The 17,449-nt window shown below is 38.3% G+C and overlaps 1 protein-coding gene across 12 annotated transcripts in view; it reads right to left on the minus strand.

Moving 5' to 3' along the window:
* Positions 1 to 17,449, minus strand: part of FAM13B (family with sequence similarity 13 member B) — a 91,118-nt gene that overhangs the window by 40,845 nt on the left and 32,824 nt on the right. For 7 of the 12 annotated variants that reach the window (XM_054488793.2, XM_054488796.2, XM_054488797.2 and 4 more), the window contains 2 exons: positions 1,058 to 1,099; positions 252 to 407 (listed from right to left, as the gene is read on the minus strand). In XM_054488793.2, coding sequence (XP_054344768.1) covers positions 252 to 407; positions 1,058 to 1,099 — 198 coding nt within the window. The remainder of the gene's footprint in view (positions 1 to 251; positions 408 to 1,057; positions 1,100 to 17,449) is intronic. The other 5 variants (XM_063665515.1, XM_063665511.1, XM_063665513.1 and 2 more) reach the window with 1 other exon arrangement.

Here is a 17,449-nt window from a genome sequence, read left to right on the forward strand (position 1 = left end):
TTCGGGGGAAAAAAACAACAAAAAACAAACAAACCTGTGCTGGACTTAATAAAACATATATTATGAAAAAAGTGATGAGATATCCAGTGTTAAGTATGGATGTATATACAAGTATATATACAAAGTCACTTTTCACAAACTCCTTTCAGAAATCTCCAAGAAAAATGAGATCCTGTTATTTAAGTAGCAATACAGTTTTAAGATAAAACAATTTTATAACATTTAATAAACAACAGCAAAATGTTTCTTACTGGTTATTAGATCCTTCCCCATCACAATGAATACTTTCTGCTTCATTATTACACACCACACTTTGTTGCTGTAAATTCTTAAGATCATGATCTATGCTGCTCTGCAGATCAAAAAGGTGCTGTTCCACAGCTGCTCTAATTGTTCTTTCTAAAATACTACAAAACAACACGTTTTAGTAAGAAGCAGTCACTCTAACTGGATATCTGGTGACACAAACATAAATGCTAAAACCTGTGACCAGTAAAACTATTATGGTACTTAAATGGGTAAACCAAAGTGTAAAAAGAAATACATAAAAGGAATACATGATACTGGCTTAAGTTTTAAAAGTAAAATTTACCCAAACAGACAATCATATACAAATCAACCATAATGTCACTATTATTACTGGGATGGGAAGGATCAGTTGTCCCTATAATTCACTCCTCACTACACAGAAAACCACTAAATAAGGCTTTTCAAAGCTATACTTATAAAGCAAAATAATCTAACAGCTAAATGAAACTATGAGTACTGCTCACACTTTTTATGTAAAGTCTACTTTTTTAAAACTTATATTCTGTGAACATTTTTCAGTTATTTCAGAGGATTCAAAAAAACCATCTGAAGAAAGCTCATCTTTATTTTGTATAGTAATGCAATGGGTTTCTTCTTCATTTGTTCCTATCACAGTACATAAAAAACTAGTTTACTGCCTGTGTACAGTCTTTCCTCTAAAATGAGCACAAGTATATTATTTTCATTTCTACAGCTTAGAAGTATTTTAAAATCTTAAAAATCTGTCTTCTATAAATATACTACTTACTCTGTAGAGGCTGGTAGGATGCTGATGGGAGATATATGGGTGCTGCAATCAAAGAAAGAAATTAGCTATAAAAATGTTCAATACTCAATAACTACAAAATGTGCTGAAATCTGCCACATTTGCACTACCTTAACACAACCAGAAGAACACATACTAAGTGTTGTATTCTTGTTTACATATCAAGTTAGAAATATTTTCTGAATCTGGTTGGCAAAGCTTTCAAATATTAACCAAAGAAAATAAATTTGGAGAAATGTATCACTAACAAGACCAAAAATTTTAAAGTTAGAATTCATTATGAGCTAGGACCATTTCATGCATTTATCTCTCATTTAATAACTTTCAATACCCAAGGAGTTACAACTATTTCCCCTTTTCCACAAAAGTGAAGCTCAAAGATGTTAATTAACTTGGCCAAATGCATACGGCCATGGGTTGGGTACCCCAAAGCCCCTGCTATTAACAAAGATGCTCTACTGCCTTCTACAACAAAAAAAAGTGACTAAAAACAAAAATACACACACCACAGCATGAGCACCTCTCACAGATGATGAATCTAATTTTCTAAAGAAACTATTTTTCACACAAAAAGACCCCCAAATATATATACTTGTGGGGGTGAGAGTGGGACAACTACTTTCTCTGGTGCTCAGTTGGAGAAAAACTGATCGATTTCCAAAGCTGGAGGGAAAATTAGTTGTACTGGATTTAAGAGAACAGTAGTATTAGCTGTTCATGAATATAGGTAATTTTTTAAAAATCATTTATCAGATAAAAGATAAGGTATGTTTAAATGGCACTGTGTGCCTAAGCACATCATCACAGCCAACACTTAGCCATACGGAGGAGTGACCCTGCCTTCTTGACCTGAACACCGCATCTGTAGCTACCTCGTCATTTTTTAAATGTAAATTAGTTTTACGAAGATCCTCCAAAATGTGGCAATACAATCTCTAACCAAAATGCAGAACAAATGCTATCAAGTTAGTATTGTCAGGATCCACTGCAGAAAACCAAATGAGTATCATTTACCATTCATTCACTCAGCAATCTTCATGTCTCTCAGTAGCAAAGTGAACAAATGCTTTATCAAACAACAGCAAGCTCTCTTGGTCTGACACACATAACCCATCCTACATATAAAAATATTTTTTGTTAACTGCCAGTATCATGCTAGTTTCCAATGAATGGATTATTTTTGGTTCTAAAGGCCTTCATGCCGATCATCTCCAGGGAAGTGTTTACCAATATTCTTACTTAAAGATTTTTCTGGCTAGGTGTAGTGGTTCATGCCTGTAATCCCAGCACTTTGGGAGACCAAAGCTGGAGGTTCACTTGAAACCAGGAATTCAAGACCAGCCTGGGCAACATAGCGAGATCCCATCTCTACAAAAAAAATAAAAATCAGCCAGGCATGATGATGGTGCATGCCTGTAGTCCTAGCTACTTAGGAGGCTGAGGCAGGAAGATCGCTTGAGCCCAGGGAGGTTGCAGTGAGCTGTGATCGTGCCACTGCACTCCTGCCTGGGTGATAGAAAGACACCCTGTCTCAAAAAAAAGAAAGAAAAATAAAACAACTAAAGTTTTTTGGAACTTCATTTCTGAAATCCAAAAAAGCTGGGGGGAAAACCCCAAAACATGGTACAAAGAAGAGTGTAGCCGTCATCAGTTTATTTCTAGTGGTTTCCTGTGAGCTAAAAGTTAAATATTTATTGACTTCTGTAGAAAAAAAACAAAAAGTAAAAAGATAAATGAGGCTTTCCCTAAAGAGTCTTAACGTCAACTAGGATATTAAATCATTTTCTGATATTTTGCTCTAATAAACTATTGCTTACATTTTTACATTTCGGTTATCAGCTGCTATTAAATTACAAAAGTTAAATCTTTATGTGGTGCAATCTGTTTTATTTTCCTTGGTAATATTTGCAATCTCTACTAAACTTAGATGATTCCTTGCCTATCGAGAAATATTCATTTTATTTTTAATATCTAATTATAATCCACTGACAATGTGGCATACTGAATGGTGTGGGGAAAAATCTATAAATTGAACACTCTTAGCCATTTAATTTGTGATCTCTGGTGAGCTTTTGCTTTATCTTATACCAAATTCTGAAGAAGCACTCTAATTCTCAACTACTTACTTCATCAGTCTGTTACTAAAGCTTTATATAATGTTTTAATTCTTGGTAGGGCTTATATCCTCTCTGTTCTTTCTCAGATTTGCCCTTGTTAGTCATCTGCTCATTTTCCCAGAGGAATTTTCTCACCCTTTTTCATCAGATTAGATTATCAATAAAATACTAGTAGGTAAATGGATACAAGATATTTCATAAAGAATTAAATAACCAAAAAGAAAAATAACCTAACTAGATATACAAGTTTAAAATAAGGAGCCAGGTGCCGGTGGCTCATGCCTCAAGTCCCAGCTACTCAGGAAGCTGAGTCAGGAGGATCACTTGAGCCCAGGAGTTTGAGGCCACCCTGGGCAACATAGCGAGACCCCCATCTCAAAAAAAAATAAACAAATAAGGATTAAAATAAAATTTATATATATTTCTGCTGATGTCAATATAGTATATTGATAAAGGCTATGAAACTGGCATGCATGTTGCTAGTGGGAAGGTTAATGAGTAAAAATTTCTTACGGAAATCTATTTAGTAATGCATTTCAAAGAGCTCTAAAAATGTGCATGCACTTTGACTCAGAAAGTCTGAGACTCTATCAAAAAGGGTTTATCAAATCTACCACAATCTATCCTAGATACAAAAGGGGAGGATGGATTTTATACCATAAAGTATTCTCCATAGCATTTTTCCAATATTATAAAACTTCTCAAAAATACAGAAAAGTGAAAATAAACTGTATAAGAACACCTATAGCCCCAACATTTAGAGTCTATAATTAACATTTTACTATATTTGCAGAATTATTTTTAAGAAAGAAATATCAGCAAATGAATATATAAAATGGACCAGGATACATACAATGGACTGTTGTGAAATCATTGGTGCTCATTAAGATTAGAAAATAATACCAGAAATTGTTTTTATATGTGCAAGCATAAACAATGTGTGCAAGTATGTACCAAAATGGCTCCATTTAATAATGTGTTTTTATAACTATAAACAAAGGCAAATATACTAAGCCAGAATTTGGGAGCTTTCTTATAGCATCTCTAGAGCAGGGATGTCATCCATGGACCACTTGTATCAGAATCTCCTGAAGTGACAGTGTTATTTTGTTGGAATCTGTACTTTATCCCAAACCTCAAATACCATAAAGCCAAAGTAAATAAAATAGTATGGCACCCACACAAAAAAACAGGTAGACAGAAAAGAAAAACAACCATCATATACACTTCATTTAGAACAAAAGGTGGTGTACAGAAAGCAGGGAAATGGCAGTGTTTTCAAAAATGAATGCGATACAATTTGGTATCCATATGGAAAAAGTTAACTTGGCCCCGACCTCACACATGAGAGAGAAAATCAATTCTGGGTAGATTGTAGATCTAAACATGAAAGGTAAAATAATAAAGCTGTAAGAAGTAATGTGGAAATGTTTACTTAGGAAAAGATTTCTTAAACATGACACAAAAAGCATTAACCACAGGAGGAAAAGAGTGATAAATCTGATTAAAATTAGCAACTTTTTTTTGAGACAGGGTCTCACTTTGTCACCCAGGCTAGAGTGCAGTGGCACAAAGCTCACTACAGCCTCCATGTCCCCGTGTCAAGGGATTCTCCTGCCTCAGACCGCCAAGTAGGTAGGACTACAGGCACATGCCCGCTAACTTTTGTAATTTTTCTAGAGGCAGGGTTTCACCATGTTGCCCAGGCTGGTCTCAAACTCCAGAGCTCAAGTGATCTTCCCGCCTCAGCTTCTGCAAGTGCTAGGATTACAGGTGTGAGCCATCATGCGCAGCCAGGAACTATTTTTTATATAATAAAAAATAATAAAATTTTTAAAACCTATTTTTAATATAATATATATTTTTAAAGTCTCCTGACAAAGAATTGAAAAAAAAAAAAAAAAAAAACGCCAGGCGCAGTGGCTCATGCCTGTAATCCCAGCACTTTGGGAGGCTGAGGCGGGCAGATCACCTGAGGTTGGGAGTTCGAGGCCAGCCTGACCAACATGGAGAAACCCCGTTTCTACTAAAAATACAAAAATTAGCTGGGCATGGTGACCACGCATGCCTGTAATCCCAGCTACTCGAGAGGCTGAGGCAGGGGAATCACTTGAACCTGGCAGGAAGAGGTGGTGGTGAGTCGAGATCATGCCATTGCACTCTAGCCTGGGCAACAAGAGCGAAATTCTGTCTCAAAACAAACAAACAAAAAAAAAAAAAACACATAAAAACCTCCAATGAACCACTAAAGTTCACAAAAGTAGGAATCAGCCAAAACACACATGAAAAAGGGGAGGGCTCTTATTAAAGTGACAATGAAATACTGTTATATGCTCACAAGATTAGTTAACGCCAAGTGTTGGCAAGGATGTGAAACAACTGTCACACACTGTTAGTAGGGATGTAAACTGGAATAAGTACGTTGGATAATTAGGGAATACTTACTAAAACTGAAGACAGGTATTATGTCTTCATCTGCATGCACATGTACACTAGAAGATGTGTATAAGAATGTATATAACACTACTATTAATAATAGTCACAAAGTAAAAAAATTGAATTATCCACCAACAGCAAAATGGAAATTGTGGTGTAATCATACAAGAGGATACTTTACAACAATGATATGAGCCACAGTGACATGCAGCAGCATGGATAAATCTCAAACTTACAGAGTGAAAAAAACCACTGTTCAGTGAAAGAAACCAGACCAAGAATTTACATATAATCTGATTTCATTTTCATAAAGCTCTAAAACATACAAGGAAGTGATTGCTATAATGTCCACATAGTAATCACCTTAGTAGGGAGGGAGGGGATCAGGATTTTGAGAGCTACTGGGGTGCTGTCACAGTTTATTCACAGATGTGTGTGGTTACAAGGATACTTGCTTCTAACTTGTTTTGCTATACATTTACTTTATGCCCATTTCTGTAGTATGATTTACTTTCCAATACAAAATGAGGCCAGCCACGGCAGCTCATGCCTGTAATCCCAGCACTTCAGGAGGCTAGGGCAGAGGATAACTTGAGGCCAGGAGTTTGAGGCCAGCCTGGGCAACACAGCAAAACCCCATCTATTTTTTTAATTAAAAAATTAATTTTTTAAAAAAGCAAAGAGGCTGGGCATGGTGGCTCATGCCTATAATCCAGCACTTTGGGAGGCTGAGGCGGGCAGATCACTTGAGGTCAAGAGTTCGAGAGCAGCCGGGACTACACAGTGAAACCCCGTATCTACTAAAAAAAATACAGAAAAATTAGCTAGGCATGGTGGTGCGCGCCTGTAGTTCCAGTTACTCGGGAGGCTGAGGCAGGAGAATCGCTTGAACCCGGGAGGCAGAGGTCACAGTGAGCTGAGATCGCACCACTGCACTCCAGCCTGGGTGACAGAGCAAGACTCCGTCTCAAAATAAATAAATAAATAGAATAGAATAAAACAAGGAAAGAAGCTTTTTAAAAAGGTAGATTCCAAGTTCCCACTCCAAATCTCTAAAGTAGGGCCCAAGAGTCTACATTTTTAACAAATGCCAATGATGATTCTTATCCATAGTAGTAAGTTTGAGAAACACTGGCCTAGGTCTATATCTAGCCTCCAAGAAGAATAATGTTTAATAAAATTTCTAGTTGTTCAAAGGAGCCAAAAAGAGGCAAAAGTTCCAGTGGTCTTAAATTGAATAGATCACAAGGTAGTTGATCTTTTTTGCTTCCTATCCCTTTTAATTGCTACTGAAAACTAAAAGTACATATAAAAGTAGTGATCAGCAAGCTCAATTATTACTGCAAGAGTAAAGATTCTTTAGCCCTGAAGAATATGCTGGTACAATCAAATAAACAGCTCCTTTTAATAAGGAGCCTCCCACCAGCCATAGTAAACAAATCAAATAAATAGATTTTGTACTTTAAGAGTCAGGTTGTCACCCACAAGGCTACATACAAAATGAATTGTACAACTTTGTTCTCTGAGCTTCTGAAGGACAAAAAGGACTTAGCTTTCAGATTTCACAGATTTTAATTATTCTTTATTTTCATACTTTAGTCAAATCCTGTGGGTAAAAAGCCCTGATATATCAGCCAGGGCTCACACACACCAATAGATATAAAAAAGATATATCAATATAGATATGCATCTGCAGCTAAAATATATAGATATCACAGGGATGTGAGAGCTAAAATAAAGACACAAGAAAAATAACTGCTGAGAAATTTCAGGTCAAGTTACATAGGTACTACAGGCAGATGCCATAAAGACCACCTAAAAATGCTAATTGTATTCATTAAACCCCTAGACAAGGAAGACTTGACTAGAAAGACAAACAATAAATCACAGGGGACATATATATTTTAAAGTCATCAGTCAAGCATAACATTGAAGACTACAGTCATTCCCTGACATTTTATCCCTTCTGCTATTAACTCTATTTTCAAATCTGCCTACTATGACATAATCATCTTGAGAACATAAGATCAATCTTGCAACCACTTACTCCGGTCACTAATATTTTGTATCCAAATAAAATAAGAAAATACTATTATTTTAATTTCCCAATTGTAAATATTTAATGCTACAAACGATATTTCAATAAAGTACTGCAGTTCAGCCTCAACTAACTCTGGTAAAGATCACTTTACCTGTGCAACAGAGCCTTGGAAACCATTCTGAATACCCTGGCATCTTCCAACAAAAACATCAGGTAAAGACTTCATTGAAAGCACAGTAAAGGAAGGTGATGGGCTTATAAAAACTGCTGAGCAATTATTAGTGCTGAGTCCTACACACAGTAGAGCTGTGCTACACTCTGCAGTTTAAACGGAAGCAGACTGCAACATGAGGTCACTACTGACAAAGAGGTACCCAATCAAGAGTCTACAATTTTTTTCCTCATTACTTTGCAACTTTTCAGGAGGTGGACAAAGAGGAACAAACTTTTTAATCTAGCTAGACTTCTCTCAAAAATATATAAGCCTAATCCAACATAAGTGGAGAAACCAATCTGTTTTCATTAATCAAACTACTATATCCAGGGACATAAATTATAAATATGAAATTACTAAAATATGCAAAATAGGTAGAGTGCTATTGTTCAATTATCCAATTTAAGAAAAGCATTTATGGTTAACTTTTCAAGTCTAAAAATTGGATAGCTTCCAGATAAGTCATGCTAGAACTATACCAAAATTACCATTTAAAAAACTATGGTTTCGAAAAATAAACATATAAAACAAAACAAAAATAATAATTTCATGCTCCTTTAAAACCAAAAGCAAAAATCTTTTCCTTACTTTCCCCATCAACTTTATACTTTATACCTATGACAAGAGTATAGCAAAAGATTTCTCACTGTTACAAAGTTAGTCAATAAGTTATATATAACAAGTCTTTAAAATATCAAATGCATCATTTACAGGAGAGGGAAAAGAGGGAGAGAACCTGTCAATATTTATTATGTGCTAGTACTTAAAACTTTTTTTTTTTTAACTCTAATAAAACTTCCTCATAACCCAGAGCATAAATTCTACTTGTTACTGCCCAACATTTCTGGTACTTCCACCAAAGTATGACTTCCTTTTTACACTCAAGTGGAACCTGGACACTGAAAATGTGAACTGATAAAATCTGTCAACTGAAATATTTTGCAAACTATATGACTCAATGATGGAAGAAAAGAAAAAAGATACTACTACAGTTCGCATACCCCTCTAGTCAACTGAAGGCATTTTTCTCAATAACAGGGGATCCACAGAATGAAGTGGAAACCAGTTTGTTTTGTTTTTTGTTTTTTTTGAGACTGAGTCTTGCACTCTCACCCAGGCTGGAGTGCAGTGGCACGATCTTGGCTCACTGCAAGCTCTGCCTCCCAGGTTAACGCCATTCTCCTGCCTCAGGCTCCCGAACAGCTGGGACTACAGGCGCCGGCCACCACGCCCGCCTAATTTTTTTTTTTTGTATTTTTAGTAGAGACAGGGTTTCACCATGTTAGCCAGGATGGTCTCGATCTCCTGACCTTGTGATCTGCCCGTCTCAGCCTCCCAAAGTGCTGGGATTACAGGCGTGAGCCACGGCGCCCGGCCAGAAACCAGTCTTAAAACCCTAAACCCATGGCTCTTCCTAAATCACTTACACCTTCTTTCCTGCACCTCATCTAAAATTGAACCATCAGAAACCAATGAACTCACAAGAATGAAGCCCTAGCATCAGCAACCCACAAAGAGAGTTTCAATTTTTCATCTTTCTTTTTTTTTTTTTTGGAGATGGAGTCTCACCCTGTCACCCAGACTGGAGTGCAATGGTGCAATCTCAGCTCACTGAAACCTCCGCCTTCCACGTTCAAGCAATTCTCCTGCCTCACCCTCCCAAGTAGCTGCGATTACAGGCGCTCGCCAACATGACCAGCTAATTTTTTGTATCTTTAGTACAGATGGGGTTTCACCATGTTGGCCAGGCTGGTCTCGAACTCCTGACCTCGTGATCCACCGTCCTTGGCCTCCCAAAGTGCTGGATTACTGGCATGAGCCACTGCGCCCAGCCCAATTTTTCATCTTTCTAAATTGAGTTTTAGCAAGGCATCAGAAGCACAACTTTAAATGAACTTTATAACACAAAGTAATTTTTTTTGGCTTGTGATTTCTTAAGCATGAGCATAAATTAAAAATTACCTAAACCTCAAGCCAAAATAAACTTTCCCAATACAACACAGGAAAAAGATTATATAACACAGGGAAGAAAAGGTAAAAGCTCTTTTAGAACTCTCCTTTCTCTCTTCACATTTTTTAAAGGTAAAAATTCCCCTAAAATTTGTACATTTAAATATAAAGCTAAATGAGAACGGGTGCCGTGGCTCACACCTGTAATCCCAGCTCTTTGGGAGGCTGAGGCAGGTGGATCACGAGGCCAGGAGTTCAAGGCCAGCCTGGCCAACATGGTGAAACCCCGTCTCTACTAAAATTACAAAAAATTAGCTGGGCGTGGTGGCAGGCACCTGTAATTCCAGCTACTTGGGAGGCTGAGGCAGGAGAATCACTTGAACCTGGGAGGCGGAAGTTGCGGTGAGCTGAGATTGTGCCATTGCACTCTAGCCTAGACAACAAGAGCGAAACTCCATCTCAAAAAATATATATATATATAATATATATAAAGCTAAATGATAAACATGTGTATATAAAACAACAATTTAGAAACAATCTTGAGATTTCCAGGGACTTCATGGATAAGACTGAACCTCAGGATCAATCAAACAAAACTACTGCTTTTTCATGCACCCTAGGCTGCTCACGCCCCAAACTCCACCATTTTTTCTACTCTGAAGATAGCTTATATCTTAACAAAACATAGCTAATGACAACTGCAGAAATAACAAGATACATGAACAGACCAATCAATAAAACTCACGCACAAACATTTAAACCACTGGTTCTCAAAAAGGTCTATAAACCTGAGAGTCTTCGAAACCCTTTCTATGAAACAGTTAGAAGTACCTTCATACATATGCCTTTTTCACTGTGCTGACATTTGCATGTTTTCAAAATTTTTAAATTGGGAGGCCATCAGGCTGAGATGGCTCCAGTGCCTTGGCTTCCTACATAAGTGAACTGAAACCCAATGTCAACAGTAAGATGACTAATCAAAACCCACCAACTAACCTCTAACTAGGAACTTTCCACTGTATCATATCCAAATAAGGCAAATGCCTACCCAATCAAGTTACTTCTTTACTTCTGCTTTCAGCCTATAAAAGCCCCAATGCTCAGGCTGCTAAAGTGGAGCACTCTGAACCTCCTCTGGTTTTGACTGCTGCCTGATTCATGAATCCTTTAATGCTCAAATAAACTTAAAATTGTTGTTTAAAGTTTTCAACAATGATGATGCAAAATCAATGGTAGAAAAAGCTGCTTGTGGTCTTAGCATAAGTCCAGGCAAGTAATACTGTGGCCACTGCATTCTTCCTCACCAGCCACTTGAAACTTTTTAAAAAGGTGCCAGTCCGTGATGGAGAAGCAGAAACCAATGATTAATTTCATCTTACTCCTTGAGTACATTTCTTTTTTAATATTCAGTGTAAACGGGAAGTACTCATAAAGCACTTCTGCTGCATAGCTTATCTTGTTTGAGTTGGGAGCTAAACTAATCACTTTTATTACAGAATACCATTTTTACTTGAAAGATAGACTAACGTCTAAACCATGGTTATTAGGACTTGAACACTGGCAGACATTTTCTCAAAAACGACTAAGACTCTAACTTTAAGAAAAACTGACAATATAAAATTTGAATTTTCAAGCAAAAATCAAAATTCTGGAAAATCTGTATCCTCCTCCATAAGCTCAAAAACACCTGACTACTTAAAGATGCTTCTGATGCAATCAACAGTGATATTAAAGAATGTGAACTTTAACAAATGTGCCAACATCTGGAAGATCTACAGAACTCAGTGAAGCAATCTTTTCCAAATGACCAATATACCACATCCCATCCCCATCATGGTCCTCTTCCCTGGGTCACAGGGGCAGCCCCATCCTTTGAACGGTGGAGGTAGCCACCCCTAGGGCTCACACACTCTGCTCTGGTAGAGATGGTGCTGCCTGTTATCACACCAGAGCCATACCTAAAGTGGCAGAAGAGTATGGTGCCAGGCATAATGGAATCTTGCCAAGGTTCCCCATCATTGGTGGCCCCTCCTTTGCATTTAGGGCCTCCTCGCAGGCCCTGGCACTCAAGGCCTGTAATTGATTTCTGAATTGCCTTCAGGGTCTTTTTTTTTTTTTTTTTTTTTGAGACAGGGTCCCACTTAGTTGCCCAGGCTGGAGTGCAGTGGTGCAATCATGGCTCACTGTAGCCTGAACCTCCCATGCTCAAGCAATCCTCCCACCTCAGCCTCTTGAGTCACTGGGACCACAAGCACACGACACTACACCCAGCTCATTTAAAAAAATTTTTTGGCTAGGCACGGTGGCTCATGCCTGTAATCCCAGCACTTTGGGAGGCTGAAGTGGGCAGATCACAAGGTCAGGAGTTCGAGACCAGCCTGGCCAACATGGTGAAACCCCATCTCTACTAAAAATACAAAAATTAGCCAGGTGTGGTGGTGCGCACCTGTAGTCCCAGCTACTCAGGAGGCTGAGGCAGAAGAATCGCTTGAACCCAGGAGGCGGAGGCTGCAGTGAGCCGAGATCACACCACTGCACTCCAGCCTGGGTGACAGAGCAAGACCTTCCAGCCTCTATCCATTACCCAGTTTCAAAGCAACTTCCATATTTTAGGTATTTGTTACAGTAACACCCACTCCTCAGCACCAATTTTCTTAGTCCATTCACGTTACTATAACAAAATGCCATACACTAGGAAACAACAGAAATTTATTTCTCACAGTTGTAGAGGCTGAGAAGTCTGAGATCAAGGCAGCAGCAGATTCAGTGTCTGGTGAGGGCCCACTGATAAGACTTTTCACTGTGTTACCACTGAGTGAAAGGGGTAAGAAGTCTTCTCTCAGGCTTTTTATAAGGGTTCTAGTCTAATTCATGAGGACTCCACCCCCATGGCCTAATAACCTCCCAAAGGCCCCACTTCCTAATACGAAAACTTCCAGATCATAGCAGCAACAGATTAAATGCAGAAGAAAATGTAAGAATCCTTCACGATAGAAATTCAAGAGGTTTGCAAAAATGTAAAACATTGCCACTAAAAAAGTTTAGGGAATCAGAAAACACAATTACTTTCCATTTAAAAAAAAACTACACTAATATGTGATAGGTTTATTGTTACTTTAAGAAACTAAATAAGGCCCAGTAATCCCAGCACTTTAAGGAGACTAAGGCTGGAGAATCACTTGTGCCCGGGAGCTTGAGACTGGCCTGGGCAACATAACGAGACCTTGTATTTACAACAAATATAAAATATTAGTCAGGCGTGGTGTTGCATGCCTGTAGTCCTAGCTATTCATCAAGCTGAGGTGGGAGGATTGCTTGAGCCTGAAAGGTCAAGGCTATAGGGAGTCATGATCATGTCACTGCACTGCAGCCTGGGCGACACAGCAAGACCCTGTCTCAAAAAAATAAAAAATTAACTAAATAATTTTTTCTCAGTTTTAATTCCTAATATAAACACTAATAGATATAACAAACTGAAACAAAAGTTCTTTAGGGTGCCCAATCATTTTTAAGTGTGTAAGGGGATTGTATAACCAAAATATCTGAGAAGCACTAACTTAAAACTAATAAAGGAGAAAGAATTCATTAATAAAAATCCACAAGGTCATAAATAGTTACATTTTAGCTACAAACAGAAGCACCCAGGCCGGGAATGGTGGCTTATGCCTATAATCAATCCCAACACTTTGGGAGGCCGAAGTAGGCAGATCACTTGAAGCCAGGAGTTCGAGACCAGCCTGGCCAACATGGTGAAACCCCATCTCCATTAAAATTACAAAAATTAGTCAGGTGTGGTGGCACATATCTGTAGACCCAGCTACTTGGGTGGCTGAGGCGCAATAATCCCTTGAACTCTGAAAGCAGAGGTTGCAGTGAGCCAAGATTGTGCCACTGCCCTCCAGCCTGGGCGACAGAGCAAGACACTGTCTCAAAAAAAAAAAAAAAAAAAGCGTCTTTCCAAACTACAACTTGGCAAAGAAATACTCCCTGTAGTTAAATATTCTCAGTTTTTATTTCTAATATGGTAAATACCAACAAGTATAGTCCACATTAACATAAGCTCATTGGGGTCCTCAATAACTTTTTATAAGGGTACTAATGTTTGAGACCAAAAGTTTGAGAATTGCTAATTTAAATCCTCCCCCAAGTGTTTATTTCTCTTAGGATTCCAACATACTTTCCTAGGCTACTTCTGAAGAGAAATACAAAGCAGGCTACCTAATATTTCCAATAAATGTTTGCAAATTACTTCATAGGAATACTCAAAAAGATGACATGTTAATTACTAAAAGTTCAATCTCCAGTTTCAAATTCATTAAGAGCTCCCTATATACCAGGCCCTATGAATTCTAGGGAAATTTCTCCCTGACTTTCCTTTCATCCAAGGTAGATAATCAAACAATATATTTTATATTTCTTCTGTCTCAGAACACTGACACATTTGCTATATATGTAATTTTAATCATATTAAATTGAACATTCAAGAAAATTCCATCTTGCTTCTAAAGCTCCACTTATTCAACATGTAATACTTTACTGAGTGCCTATTCTTTAGCAGGCACTATCCTAAGTGTTATAAATACATGAATAAACATAATCCTGCTGTCTCATGGTTTACTTTCTAGTGCTGGAAGATAGACAATAACAATAATAAACATATGTTAGATGGTTATAACAGTTATGGACAAAATAGAACAGGGTAAGGGAGATCAAGAATGGAGGATGAGGAGGTTATCACTGATATAGTGACATTTGAGCAAAGAATTGAACATACTGAGAGAACCATGCAGCTATCCAGGGGCACATCTATCCATAAAGAAGAACAGTCCAGTGCAAAGGCTCAAGTAGAACATGACTGGTGAATTAAAGAATTCTGTTATGGCCAAAGGAGAATGACCAAAGAGAGAGCAGGCAAGAGATAAAGGAAAAAAGGGTACAGCAGTTAGGGGTGGGATGGGGCAGACTACGTATATAGAACCTTACAGGCCATTTAAGAATTTTGGCTCCTTCAATAGAGAGACATTAAAGGGATTTAACCAAAGGAATGAAACGCTCTTACCTTTCTGAAGAGTTCAGAGAAAAATAATATAATAAATGATCTTAGTTTTTTAAAACAACGGACATGTTATACTAACGAAATCAGCTAGACTCAGCAAAGTACTTTTATAATTTATAAGAAACAAGAATAAAAAGCTTAAGTGGATGGCTGGGGATTAGAAATAATATACTTCAATGGGAGCTGGGTGCAGTGGCTCACACCTGTTATCCCAACACTTTGAAAGGCCGAGACGGGTGGATCACTAGAGATCAGGAGTTCAAGAGACCAGCCTGGCCAATGTGGTGAAACCTCGTCTCTACTAAAAATACAAAAATTAGCCAGGCACGGGGTGGGCGCCTGTAATCCCAGCTACAGGAGACTGAGGCAGGAGAATCGAGAACCCCGGAGGCGGAGGTTGCAGTGAGCCGAGATCATGCTACTGCACTCCAGCCCAGCCTGGGCAACAGAGTGAAACTCCATGTGAAAACAAACAAAAAACAAACAGATATCCTTGTTTAGCAGAGACACATGCAAAAATAAATATCTCTAAAAATATATTTAAAAACCTTAATCATTCTTTCTGAAAGGCTGATCAAACACATCTGTTCCCTCTATTTTTTTTTTTTTTTTTTTTTTTTTTTGAGACGGAATCTCACTTTGTCACCCAGGCTGGAGTGCAGGGGCGACGTCTTGGCTCACTGCAAGCTCTGCCTCCCGGTTTCACGCCATTCTCCTGCCTCAGCCTCCCAAGTAGCTGGGAATACAGGCACCCGCCACCACGCCCAGCTAATTTTTTTATTTTAGTAGAGACAGGGTTTCACCATGTTAGCCAGGATGGTCTCGATCTCCTGGCCTCGTGATGCACCCACCTCAGCCTCCCAAAGTGCTAGGATTACAGGTGTGAGCCACCACACTGGGCCTGTTCCCTCTAACTAGCTGTGTGCTTCATTCCACTTCAATTTTTCATTTGCTTATCTCTCATTAAGCACTTATGAAATGGCATGCATTTTTATTTACTTTTAATTTCATAGAGGACACACCTCTAAACATCTTCAATCTTTAGCCTCTATCTCAAGCAGTAATAACATCTGTAAAAATAAGTTGCCATTCAAATAAATGTAAAAATAGGTAATTTATAAAAAATTTTAATATGAGCATCTTTAATAACAAATAGAATATAAATTGAACGCAGTCTGAAGGTACTACACACTGTGGATATTTTTACTTTCAAGAGTAGAGTTAAATTATTAACATTTTCATAAATAAATAAATGTCAACTAAAAAAACAGCAGGTACTTCTACTCTGATGACATGTAAAGGGTTTTATTTACCCGAAAAGTACTATAATGAAGCAATAGATACCACCAATAAAGTAGTCATGGGCACTTTTTAATCTTTATACACTTTATCAGCCAAAACTAAAATAAAAGGGAAATGTATAGGTATTAACTGAAACACATAAATATTACTAAATCTAGAAGACCACAATGGTAGACATTTCTGTTTCTGCTGCCTAATATCCCTACCCCAACATTTTGGTAATAGCCCTGTTTTCCCGTGGGAAACTAGCTCCTTCCTCCATCCCACACAGTCCTCAGACACACATAAATCACAATGACCAGTTCCACGCTGGCCATGGGAATAGACACCTAACTAAATTTAGGGCAGACCCTCTCCCGACCACCCCACAGCTATGTGCTCCAAAGTAGAATAACAGACAGACGGAGGCAGTCAGAACTCTCACAGTAATAGCCACATGCTGAAGAGATTATTCCATGCCTCTGGGTTTCTAAATTTCACAAAGCTGCCCATGTTTTTATCTTTGCATTTCGATTTGCCTGTAGCCCAGAATCCTTCTTATTAATACACTGCTTTTTCTATACTTTAACCAGAATCTGTTTCTAGGAGCTGCAATTAAAGAATCCTAACAACTGGCCAGGCATGGTAGCTCACGCCTGTAATCCCAGCACTTTGGGAGGCTGAGGTGGGCAGATCACCTGAAGTCAGGAGTTTGAGACCAGCCTGGCCAACATGGTGAAACCCCGTCTCTACTAAAAATACAAAAATTAGCCAGCCATGGTGGTGCGGGCCTATAATCCCAGCTAATCGGGAGGCTGAGGCCAGAGAATCGCTTGAACTCAGGAGGTGGAGGATGCAGTGAGCCGAGATCACACCACTGCACTCCAGCCTGGGCAACAGAACGCAACTCCATCTCAAAAAAAAAAACAAAACTGACAACCACTAAATCTCCAATGAATCCTTCTAAAATGACTGTGTTGGAGCAAAGGAGGATCCTCTACAAAACCAGACAGATGATCAAAGAGAAGCTATTAGTAATATGTATTTGAAACCATACTTAGCCTTGCTGGTAATTACATAAATAAAAATATTTAATGAATTCACTTGTCTAAATCAGCACTGTCCAAAAGAAATTCTGCAATGATAGAAATGTTCTATATCTGCACTGTCCAACATGATAGTCACTTGCCACACGTGCGGCTACTGAGCACTTGAAATGTAGGTGGCACAAATACGGAAGGAATTTTACAATTTTATTTAATTTCAGTTCGTTTAAGTT

This window comes from Pongo pygmaeus, chromosome 4 (assembly GCF_028885625.2).
Source record: "Pongo pygmaeus isolate AG05252 chromosome 4, NHGRI_mPonPyg2-v2.0_pri, whole genome shotgun sequence".
Lineage (NCBI taxonomy): Eukaryota > Metazoa > Chordata > Mammalia > Primates > Hominidae > Pongo > Pongo pygmaeus.